This window comes from Thalassophryne amazonica, chromosome 11, assembly GCF_902500255.1.
Source record: "Thalassophryne amazonica chromosome 11, fThaAma1.1, whole genome shotgun sequence".
In the NCBI taxonomy this organism is placed as follows: Eukaryota; Metazoa; Chordata; class Actinopteri; order Batrachoidiformes; family Batrachoididae; genus Thalassophryne; species Thalassophryne amazonica.
In genome coordinates this window covers 39,591,308-39,604,151 of record NC_047113.1, presented here as the reverse complement: position 1 = coordinate 39,604,151, position 12,844 = coordinate 39,591,308, and the positions used below count along the sequence as shown (strand labels likewise).

The 12,844-nt window shown below is 39.8% G+C and overlaps 1 protein-coding gene across 1 annotated transcript in view; it reads right to left on the bottom strand.

The window, feature by feature from the left end:
* The window catches only part of atrx (ATRX chromatin remodeler), a 124,401-nt gene that overhangs the window by 68,381 nt on the left and 43,176 nt on the right, over positions 1-12,844 (bottom strand). Inside the window, exons 9-16 of the mRNA XM_034181272.1 lie at positions 12,641-12,710; positions 12,010-12,170; positions 11,764-11,934; positions 11,549-11,663; positions 5,963-6,059; positions 4,863-5,051; positions 4,317-4,458; positions 1,916-2,025 (exon numbers count right to left, since the gene is read on the bottom strand). Of these exons, the coding sequence (XP_034037163.1) occupies positions 1,916-2,025; positions 4,317-4,458; positions 4,863-5,051; positions 5,963-6,059; positions 11,549-11,663; positions 11,764-11,934; positions 12,010-12,170; positions 12,641-12,710 (1,055 nt within the window). The remainder of the gene's footprint in view (positions 1-1,915; positions 2,026-4,316; positions 4,459-4,862; positions 5,052-5,962; positions 6,060-11,548; positions 11,664-11,763; positions 11,935-12,009; positions 12,171-12,640; positions 12,711-12,844) is intronic.

Genomic DNA, 12,844 nt, shown 5'->3' with positions numbered 1-12,844 from the left:
AATCCAAACTGGATGACTAAAACTAGACTAAAATTAAAAAGAATTTTAGTCAAAAGACTAAGACTAAAACTAAATTAAAATTTCTTGTCAAAATTAACACTGCGAAGGACAACGAAAACCTCAATTTGTCAGTATTTCATTTTGCTGCTGTTCTTGACGTTTATCGTTTGCTTAGTTTTTGTAACGTTAAGAGTTTAGTTTGACTTTCTTTGACCAGCTGAATGTTTTCACACAGCGGAGAAGCCGGTTTGTGAGCGCTGCTGCATTCATGTACCGTCAGAAATTAGAGAGCAAACTCAGCCTGCATTCTTGGATTTTTTAATCTGGGTGTGGGGTGGGTCAGCGTCAATGGGCCCAGGCACCTTATATAGGGAAGAATTCATCTTTTGTGTGGCTACAATTAATTATTTTGCCACAAGCAACTGCTAAATTTGAAACAACAAAAAAATTGTGTAATTTCCGACAGTACCTGAACACTGCTGCAGCGAGAGCAGCAGCTCCTGTGTGCGCTTATTATTTTTTATTAAATATAACAATGAGTGTAGGAATGACAATCCAGCCGTTATGTACATGTGGCAACAGGTAGATAATTAAAATGATTATATAAAGAGCTGTTCTGGAAGACAGAATTCATGTTGTGGATCAGCTGCAGCTCGTGGAATAACCACACGTGAGTCAATGCCGACTGATCAATTTACTGCTGATATATTCAATTATCTTTACACTTATATTTATTCCCCGTGTTGACAGTTTTCTGTTATAAATCTATCCATCTATCTATATAGCTTAGTAACGTAATACAGTGATACAGCAGTGACCACAGCACACCAGAGGGTTTTTTTTGTTTTGTTTTTAAATTGGAGCAAGATGGAGTGCGCAGCACATCGTCAGACAGTGATGATTATGATGAGGAGATGATCCCTCTTTTGTTCTGGGCGAGGAACCAGAGCAGGTGAGTCCACCGACGTGCGCACAGATCTCCATAGCTTCTGTCTGCAGTTATTCCAGGACTCAGGCGCTATGAGCTCCGTCCCAGCGTCGAGTCCTGGAACTCAGAGATGCAGACACACACTGCTTCAGCTGTGGCTCCAGGCGTGTTTCGTTTAAAGCGTCGAGATCAACGTTAGCTTCGGTTTTGTTTCGTTTCTCTTTCGTCCTTTTTGTTCTCCTGATTCGCAGGCTATTCGGTGATAAAGCTCTTTCATCCACCTTTTCTCAATTGTGATTTTTTTTTTTTTTTTTTTTTTTTTACTTTATTCCCCTTTGTTCAGGAATCGTCGTGTGCCATGTGACTGGGCCATAAAGAACAGTTTTTACTTCTGAATGGCTCCAGCTGACAGCATATTACAAGGCAGCTCTGCCAACTCAAGGTTTTTTTTTTGGTCATCATCAGGCTCATTGGGAGGACCGATGACACCCACTGACAGTCTCACACAATGTACAGACAACTTGATGTGCTCATTTTAACAGCACACTACACATACTCATAGTTGTCCTTTGGTAAATCTATAGTTCCTGCTTTTACTCCAGAAATTATAATATGTTTTTTCTTCTGAGAGGACTCTGTTTTTGTATCAGATGTGCTAAAGATAAATCACTGAATCAATCTAGACATTCATACCTACAGGACAGGTGCTTTTGAGTAATTTCCTAGATATAACCCACCTGGATGATTAAGAACCTTTGAGAGATAAACAAAGCTATCTGTAGTATTTTCACAGCATGTCACATGAGGACAGACAACAGCAGTGCAGGGCTGCTGAAGTTGGTGGGTACACTGAGATGCTACTAGTCTGGCTCCCACTGCACTGCAAGGTGTATTTCCAGACTAATTAATGGATGTTGTGCACCCATCAAAACAGATTGGGGGCAAGAACACCCTCCCCTCCAAAAGAAGCTACATTCTCCTCCTAACCTGAAGAGTTTTTCCAAGGCCCATACAGTGAGCGAGGATGCAACCAGAGCCAGCAGACTTCTGAATTTTTTTCACAGATTCACAGCAGCAGTCCCACATAAACTGCACCCCTGAAACAAAAATGAGAAACAGCTGACATTTTCTGAGCATGCCTCAATGCATCACATTAGGGGCGAACAATTAAACAATATTAAAGCAAAAAACACAATTTGAAATAATGCAATTAACAAATCTCAAAGACTGTGATTTAGGATATGTATTATTGAGTGTGTATATCCCAGGCTTTAAACTGTCGTGACAGCAGTTATTCAAATTCATGCCACCTTGTGTAACAGTTACAGGGTTCTACAGTAGTGTTCAGAATAATAGTAGTGCTATGTGCCTAAAAAGATTAATCCAGGTTTTGATTTGAGTATATTTCTTATTGTTACATGGGAAACAAGGTACCAGTAGATTCAGTAGATTCTCACAAATCCAACAACACCAAGCATTCATGATATGCACACTCTTAAGGCTATGAAACTGGGCTATTAGTAAAAAAAAAAAAAAAAAAAAGTAGAAAAGAGGGTGTGTTCACAATAACAGTAGTGTGGCATTCAGTCAGTGAGTTCATCAATTTTGTGGAACAAACAGGTGTGAATCTGGTGTCCCCTATTTAAGGATGAAGCCAGCACCTGTTGAACATGCTTTTCTCTTTGAAAGCCTGAGGAAAATGGGACGTTCAAGTTGAGGATGTTTGATCATCCTGGAGCTGATCAAAGACAGTCTGGAGTTACCTGTAAGTGCTGTGACAGTTAAAAGATGCCTGTGTGAAGTTAATTTATTTGCAAGAATCCCCCCACAAAGTCCCTCTGTTAAATAAAAGACGTGCAGAAGAGGTTACAATTTGCCAAAGAACACATCAACTGGCCTAAAGAGAAATATTTTGTGGACTGATGAGTAAAATTGTTCTTTTTGGGTCCAAGGGCCGCAGACAGTTTGTGAGACAACCCCCAAACTCTGAAATCAAGCCACAGTTCACAGTGAAGACAGTGAAGCATGGTGGTGCAAGCATCATGATATGGGCATGTTTCTCCTACTATGGTGTTGGGCCTATATATCGCATACCAGGTATCATGGATCAGTTTGGATATGTCAAAATACTTGAAGAGGTCATGTTGCCTTATGCTGAAGAGGACATGCCCTTGAAATGGGTGTTTCAACAAGACAATGACCCCAAGCACACTAGTAAACAAGCAAAAGCTTAGTTCCAAACCAACAAAATGAATGCCTCGCAGATGTGAAGAAATCATGAAAAACTGTGGTTATACAACTAAATACTAGTTTAGTGATTCACAGGATTGCTAAAAAAGCAGTTTGAATATAATAGTTTTGAGTTTGTAGCGTCAACAGCAGATGCAATTATTATTGTGAACACCCCCTTTTCTACCTTTTTTTTTTTTTTACTAATAGCCCAATTTCATAGCCTTAAGAGTGTGCATATCATGAATGCTTGGTCTTCTTGGATTTGTGAGAATCTACTGAATCTACTGGTACCTTGTTTCCCATGTAACAATAAGAAATATACTCAAACCCTGGATTAATCTTTTTAGTCACATAGCACTACTATTATTCTGAACACTACTGTTACCACAAAGTCCGGTGGTCGCGTTCTCCATTCCTTTAAAGAACGCCTTTTCTTTTGGTATTGTTTTTTTCCCTGTTGTAAATAGTCTATAAACTATCTCCGTCTGTTTACTTTGAAATTACGTTTAATCTCCAGAGATTTTGCGAGCTTTCCTGTCTGACCTGGGGATGTTCGTGTGTGAAATCTGTGTGTGGTGTGTTAACTTCACCGTGTGGCTGAACACCACACACTGTATGAACAAAACTGTTAGATTTATGATTTTTTTTTTTTTTTTATCTCCACGTGTGTGGTCTCTCAGGTTTTGGAAACCAACAGATAATTTTAAAATCCTGCCGTGTGAACCAGGCATTCCTTTCCCCCAATTGTAGAACAGTTAGTGATATCTGTATTTAAGCCCCCCCCCCCCTTTTTTTTTAAACAAACAGAAGGCTGCGTACAGTGGAGACACAAAGCGCAGCACACACGACAAAAAAAAAAAAAAAAAAGCTTTTAATGTGCATAAAAAGGGCAGAAATATCTTAGTTTTTAGCCAGTAGCACTGCCACAATTTTTAAGTTTAAATATTCACCACAGTGGTGATTCACAGGCAACCTCTGCTCACTGCATTCATTCGCCATGCGAGACATGGCGAGGGCTAGGGACAACACCCTGCAGTCCTGCTGACCAAGCAGTAGACAAAGGAAATAGTGTACACATGTTGACTACCACCAAATAATGAAACACAAGGAAAGCATTATGTTTGTGATGTGGAAAAACTGGCTCCACTGCACTTACCATCAACCTGGTGAGGTTTCAGCTTTGTCACAAGGTTCCTGTGCACCTGCACCAGAGGCTCCTTCGTCTCCTCATCCTCATCCAATACCAACTTGGTCGTAATGGGACAGGTGACTTGGGAAGATTCTTGCACCACAATCACCTGAACAAAGTTCAAAGACAAATTAATTAGATGTTAAGTTTTTAAATCCAGGAAATAAACAACTCTCATAAAACTGATCTTCAAAGGGAGCATGGCTAATAATAATGGCCAGCTTACAGCACTGCATTGCCAATACTTTTCCAATTGTCTATGCTTTGTGAAATGTCCACTATTTACATAAGTGTACAATTAAATTTATAAACAAAAACAATTATGGCACATCAAAAACATAAAATAGGCTTTCCTGTAATATCTCACTATTAAGTAGCCCATGAAGGCATCATGGCATTTTAAATAAACAAAAGCTTGAAGGAAAAAGGTTACACCAGAGCTCACCTGATGAGTGTTAACTACTGAAAATGTAACACTTAAGCACTTGGAAAAAAAGGACAGTGAATTTTTACCTCTCTGAGTTTCTCTCTTAGTGCCTCCCTATCAGATATACGCTTCCTCCTGTCTTCCTCTTCTTTCAAAGCATCCCTCGTTTCTGTCCTCAATTTGTCATCCTTCAAGATTTTCCGGATCTTTTTTCGTCCCTTAGGTGTGTCCTTCGCATTTTCATCGTTGTCCTCTCCATCTTCCTCCTCTCCACTCTGTGAAAATGTACATATTAAGGTCAACATTGCAATCTTTTGCCCCAAGGAAAAGTAATTTCACATCTAATGATCAGTAGCCTAACAACTTAGCAAGTCTGTTATTAATTTCTTCCTTCACAATTCTCTTAACACTAGTCAGGATTAAGTTTAAATACATTTTCTTGGTCACTTATAACTTAGATCCTTTTCCAACTACCTTGTCCTACAAGGGGAGACAAATATTTTAACAGAAATCAAAATAAGGTCAGACATTCAGTGTAGGCAGCACTACTACTAACACAACAGAACCCAGCCACCCACCCCAAGACCTTCCTCATTATTTTGTGTCACGGTAATGTATTTTGTTTTTTTGTAATTGACCCAATGATTACATCTGTCGTAACACTATGTGACTGCCGTCATATTTGATAGTGATAAACTTGTTTTGACTTGTGGATACTGTAATATTTGTTAAAGGTACTTCAAAGAATTATCACAATGACGCCAAATACAGGAGCCACAAGAACATCACAATAACGTTCATGCCCACAACTGAACACAAACCCGCCATATCAGGTCAGAGAGCATTACAGTCTATAGACACATGCAAAACCGTACAGTCCCAGTCTCAATTTCCCAAAGAATTGACTGAATTTTGTGTTGGTTTGTCCGTAAGTAGTCAAATGAGTCAAACAAAACTACAAAAATGGCCATGGTCACATTCAAAGTAAAAAGATGGAACTGATAAACTGGGAAACTGCCATATTTTGAACCATATTTGAAAGTACGCGGGCAAATAATAATTCACACACAGAGAAACTGGCTTCTATTTCTGGAAAATTGTGTGTGTTCTTGTGAAAACCATTAGTGTCTAAAAAACATTCACTTTATATACATCCATGCACTGGGATGTACTGCTTTCTAAACACCTTTTCATTGCTGGAAGAGGAATCCTGCACTTTGATTCTGCGACGTTTCTTCTTCTGTTGGTAACTTCGCTTCTCATCACCTTTCTTTGCAGTAGATCTACAGGCACAAAATAGAATTCACCTCAAGGTGGGGTTTCACAACAACATTTTGTTCAGTGTGGACATCCACAAACTGGTTTAGCAACACTGAATATGTAGAGATTCTTAAAACTCTGTCACAAAAGTTAAGAACTCTGATTGCAAGTTATTGATACAACACAAAGCAATTAGCATTTCAGAGTTGCAGTTTTTCCTAATAAGTCATGCGGAAGAGCGTTAATAATGACCCACCCTTTTCCTGATAGCAAAGGCTGACAGTGCTAGCGTTATGTGAATTACAAAGAACTCCAAAGTCAGCAGACAGAGGCAAAGATTCATGCAATAGCAAAGCAACAATCCCAAAAGCTACAAAGGAAAATTGCGACATAAAATGCAATACTGGGGAGGGGACACCTTTCAGCACCTCACGATTCCTTTACTAATCGGGGGACTATGTTTTGATTATAAAATGGCTATCTATGTGTTTTGTTTTCTTTAATGGACCCCCCCATCACTGTGACTACTTGGTACTTTTAAAATCAAAGTATTTATAATGATCCATAGTGAATTTATTTGCAGCACACTAACAGCTCAGCCGTATTTCTAAATGCGTGGCTCTCATTCACTGATTCTAAAACCCAGGGGAGCTGCTGCACTGTACAGAAATGTGGAAAAAGAATTAATGTAATATACAGCTCATTTTGACTGCCATGGCAACAGGTTGTTACTTAGTGCTACAGGTTGTCATCATAACAGTAGATTACTTGTCTGATGTGCCTGTGTGCTTTTGGTGACAGCCAAGTTGTGTTGCATGTTCATTTGTGCTGAACTGACACTGGAGCAGGAGCCCAGAATGAACCATTAACCGCAGGAAAACTAGAAGACACAGCTCTCTGCCTGATCTCTGCTCAGTTCTGAGCATGCACAAAACTTTCTGATGAACTCCATGGACATCAGCTCACAAGGAATTCATTTTGGGCTTAAAAAAAAAAAAAAAAAACTTAGTGTTCATCTTAAAATAATTAATTAATTAATAATAATTTAAAAAAAAAATCACAGCACACAGCCCTGATCATTCAGCGTTTGTTGCACAATCACCAAGTGGTATGTGCAGTGTTTGTGCATGGCCTGTGCAGTATTTGAGCATCCTTCAGTCTTGGAGACTCTTCTACGTTTGTCAGGTCCAGCTTCATACTTCATGGCGATCATGGCATGTAGCGCACAACTCCAAAGAGTGCCTTGTAAGGTCCTGGTGTGCGCTGTGCATTTCTACAGAGTCCGGGAGCATTCATTGCAATTTCATACGAGTGCAAACAACTGAAATTTTTTGGACTGAACATTCTCCGAGTGGACGGCTGAGCATCAAATGCGCAAGGTCCACTAGGGGAGAAGCCATTCAATACACCACACACAACATAATCACACAAAAACCTATAACCAGCTATCCTCAAAGTTTTAGCAAAGGAGAATATAGAGTGAGAAAAATAAGTATTCGAACACCCTGCAATTTTGCAAGTTCTCCCACTTAGAAATCATGGAGGGGTCTGAATATTTCATCTTAGGTGCATGTCCACTGTAAGAGACATAATCCAAAAAAAAAAAAAAAATACAGAAATCACAATGTATGATTTTTTTAATAATTTATTTGCATGTTACTGCTGCAAGTAAGTATTTCAACACCTGCCAATCAGCAGAAATTCTGGCCCTCAAAGACCTGTTAGTCCGCCTCTAAAAAGTCCACCTCCAATCCACTTATTATTCCAATTAGAAGCACCTATTAAGGTCGTTAGCTGTATAAAGACACCGTCCACCCCACACAATCAGTAACACTCCAACTGCTAACATGGCTAAAACCAAAGAGCTGTCCAAAGACACCAGAGACAAAATTGTAGAACCTCCACAAGGCTGGAAAGAGCTACGGGGCAATTGCCAAGCAGCTTGGTGAAAAAAGTTGGATGTCTAGTAACTTCCTACTTTTAAATTCTGGTAAGACTGAAGTTATGGTTCTTGGTCCAGCGAGGTATCGGTATCAATTTGATCAGCTAGCACTTAGCTTAGGTTCGTGTGTTATACATCATATGGATAAAGTGAGGAACCGTGGAGTAATTTTTGATCCTATGTTGTCCTTTGATCTCCACATTAGAGACATTACGAGGACTGATTTCTTCCATTTACGAAATATAGCGAAGATTCGTCCCATCCTGTCTATGGCTGATGCTGAGACTTTTGACTTTTGTCTCTTCTAGATTGGACTATTGTAATGCTCTATTTTCTGGCTTACCGCAGTCCAGGATTAGGGATCTTCAACTGGTTCAAAACGCTGCTGCCACACTTTTGACACAAAGCAGAAAGTTTGACCACATTACGCCCATTTTGCCGTCCCTGCACTGGCTTCCTGTTGCAAGATTGGATTTTAAAGTACTTGAACCTCCCTATCTGGCTAACCTGGTAAGCCCTATGTACTAGCTCGGGCCCTGCGTTCTCAGTGTGCAGGACTTCCTGGGCTCGACAATAGCACTGATCCGATGACCTGGCGGCCTTTTTTACACGTTCCAGGCCACCACGGGCCAGTGAAGTTCATATTTCACTGGTCCGTATGGGCCAGTAAGAATTAAAATCGCTTTGGGCAAATTTATTAGTCTTACCGTGAAGAAATCTGTCAAAATACATGTAGAAATTGAACATTTTCGCTACATCATCCGCCATGTTTGTTGTGGTAGCTACGGCGCATGCGTGGGGCCGTCTTCGTCTCTTTCCGCACCACTTCGGCAATGTTCCGAACATTGCAGTCTGCAGGAGCATCTTCTGATGTGGCGCGAATTTCGCTTCAACATCGATGCATCATTTTCGCTTACGCAAGATCGATTGCAGTGAATATTATGAATTTCTGATGAAGAGCTGGCTCTAGAGCTGCAAGAATTAGAAAATAAAATGGAGGAAGAACTCTCGTCTTTAAGGTTGAAGGACATGTTCCTCAGCCAGGATGAGGTTGATGAAGAGTGTATGGATGAGTGCTTGGGGCGTGAGAGGGTGGAAGGACGTGTCATGCATGAGGAGGACATGTGCATCAAATTATAAATAATCACATCTCAAGAAAATGACTCAAAAGACTGTCATGGTTATTTGAAATAATTTGGAATAATTTGTCACAGAAATAAATTTTTACTGGTGAAATTTACTGGGTCAATGCAAGTTGCCAGTTAGAGTATTGTATATTTACTGGGTCAATGCGGCGGCCGTCAGTTCGGCGCGGGCGTGAAAGTATGGGCCAATGATATTTTCATCCGGGCCAGTAACTTTCAAATTCTACTGGCCCTGTGGGCCAGTGCATAAATTGCCTTATTGACAAGCCCTGACTTCTGTGTGTTCCCAGGGTGAATAAAAAAGTCTGCCGGTCACAGAGCTTTCTCCTACCGTGCCCCAGCTTTGTGGAACGATCTCCTGGCACACATTCAGCAGTCGGACACTGTGGAGACTTTAAGTCACGTTTAAAGACTCATTTGTTTTCCCTGTTTTATCACTAGTGTTGTGTTTTTATTCTTGTATTCTTTTATGGTCATGTTTTTATTGTTTTAAATTTTTAATTCAGTTTTTTTTTAAGTTGTGTGATGCGCCTTGAGATGATTTCATCATGAATTGGCGCTACATAAATTAATAAATTTGAATTTGAAAAAGATCAACTGTTGGAGCAATTATTAGAAAATGGAAGAAGCCAAACATGACTGTCAATCGCTCTCGGACTGGGGCTCCATGCAAGATCCCACCTCGTGGCATATCAATGATCCTAAGAAAGGTGAGGAATCAGCCCAGAACTGCACGGGAAGAGCTGGTCAATGACCCGAAGAGAGCTGGCACCACTGTTTCCAAGGTTACTGTGGGTAATACACTAAGAAGTCATGGGTTAAAATCATTCATGGCATGGAAGGTTCCCCTGCTTAAATCAGCACACGTCCAGGCCCATCTTAAGTTTGCCCATGACCATTTGATCCAGAGGAGTCATGGGAAAAAGTTATGTGGTCAGATGAGACCAAAATAGAACTTTTTGGTCTTAATTCCACTCGGTGTTTTTGGGGGAAGAAGAATGCTGAGTACCATCCCAAAAACACTGTCCCTGTTGTGAAGCATGGGGGTGGAAGCATCATGCTTTGGGGTGTTTTTCTGCACATGGGACAGGACAACTGCACTGTATTAAGGAGAGGATGACCGGGGCCATGTATTGCGAGATTTTGGGGGACAACCTCCTTCCCTCAGTTACAGCATTGAAGATGGGTCATGGATCGGTCTTCCAACATGAGAGTGACCCGAAGCACACAGCCAGGATAACCAAGGAGTGGCTCCGTAAGAAGCATATCAAGGTTCTGGAGTGGCCTAACCAGTATCCAGACCTAAACCCAATAGAAAATCTTTGGAGGGAGCTCAAAACTCCATGTTTCAGCACAACCCGTAACCTGGCTGATCTAGAGAAAGATCTGTGTGGAGGAATGGGCCAAAATCCCTGCTGCAGTGTGTGCAACCTGGTGAAAAACTACAGGAAACATTTGACCTCTGTAATAGCAAACAAAGGCTACTATACCAAATATTAACATTGATTTCACAGGTGTTGAAATACTTATTTGTAGCAGTAACATACAATTATAAAAATAAATAAATAAATAAATAAAAAATTGTGATTTCCGGATTTTTTTTTTTTTTTTTTTTTTTTTTTTAAGATTACTATGTCTCTCACAGTGGACAAGCACCTAAGATGAAAATTTCAAACCCCTCCATGATTTCTAAGTGAGAGATCTTGCAGGGTGTTCAAATACTTATTTTCCTCACTGTATGTGAACAAGAGTCATCAGGAGATAACATATCTTCCCCGGTCCCCACAAATCAGTAACAGAAAGGGTAGGGGGATCACCCAGGTATGGCATACCATTTTGGTATACCAAGTATGCCAAATATTAATGATATTGTTCAACTGAATCTTGAGATATTGCGCAAACAAGGGTGGCAATGACAAATCTTGAATATCTCACTGGGACCTTGAAATTGACAGATGGACAGACATGCTGACGGCTACAAAAAACAGTGACAATAGACATCTTTCTTGACCAAAACATGCAGTAAAGTATCTGTGTTTTAAAGCATCTGTCGACGTTATAAAGTAAAATATAAATCTACGTCTTGTTGAGAGATGTAAAGCAATGTTGTTCATTTGTGTACACCATTTTGCAGTTTACAAATAATTGATTACAGAAAGATCAACAAAGTCAAAGTTCTGAAGGAATTATGGCTCAGCCAACTGGGTAGACCACGATCTGTCATCCTTGTCACCAGTGAGGATTACACTCAAACTCAGCATGACCACCTTCAACTACCCTAGATTACCGTCTGCATTCAAATGCGTCGAACCAACGTTAACGATTATGCAGTATGGGCACACTCTTACACAAGTACAGAATACCTATTCAGTGATCCAGAGAATTCAATTATAGTCATTAATTGTACATGGTTCCCTTCTCTCACCTGGTCTTTCTACGCTTCCCCCCATTATCGGAATCACTGAGTTCTTCACTTATTGCAGACTCTGCACTGGATTCTGATTTCTCAAAGTCAGAGTCTCCAGAGTCATCGCTGTCCACTGTCAGAAAAATAAGCGAGACACAAAAGTCACATGCCAGCCACATAAGTCTTTGCACTCAAAGTCAAATATACTTTACAAAAATAAAATTCAAACCAACCTTTCTGCCTTGTCTTTTTCTTTTTCTCCTTACTTTTCTTCTCTTTTTTATCTGATGACCCCTCATCAGATTCACCTTCACTCAGTGAGAGTTTATGTCGTAACAAGTGGTGGCGTCGACCACCTTTCTTCACTTCAACATCAGAACATGAGTCTTCAGAATCATCAGTTTCTTTTACAAAAAAGAAAAGTGTGAGTCACTTCTTGGTCTATAAAATAAAGGAATTGCTCAAAAAATGTGTAATACCTTCCTGGTCTTCATCACCATCATCCTCTTTGTCGTCATCTTTTTTCACTTTGTTTGAAGACTTATTGTCATCTTTATCATCATCTTCATTATCAGTAGAGCTTTCTGCTCCAGAGGAATAGTTGGACTTTATTTGGGCAAGGAGCATTTTCTTTGCTATTCTTTAGGAGGCAAACAAATACAAACATATTAAAAAGGAACAATAGCCAACTAACATGGCACACAAATGCCTTTTCAAAGCTGCTTTTTTAACTTGGGGTGGCAGCACCTGAAAATGTTGAGATAAAGCTCAACAAAAAATGTGTATTTTACAGAAATGAAAACTATCAGAAAATATTTAGCCTAATTTAATTACAACTGCAATAGCACACTGCAAGCTACTACTGAACACATAATGAAACATCTAAATAGGTTTAATTTCTGATGGGTGTTTTTGCTGATTTTCATTGCTGAAGGCATGACTGGGCAGGGCAAAATGTACACACTACACCGAGATCATGTGAGAAATTAAAATATTAAAACAAAATTAGATGTTTTGATTAAGGACCTTGTGACGTGCGAAAGAATGAATAACAATCTATACTCCTCGTCATGAAGTTTAGAAGACGCTTGACCGTCATTTTCCAAGTACCTATTTTCGGGATCATCATCATCATCATCATCACCTGCCCGTGTATCTTCTTTAACATCCACTTCATCTCCTGCACAAACATAAATAGTAAGCATGTTCGTAGTTAACATCAGAGAGTAACTTAAATTTGCTAAAATGGTTAGTGTAAGTAGACATAGTATTACTAAACGGTCTCTTCAATTGTTGTATTTGAGAAGCCAAAGT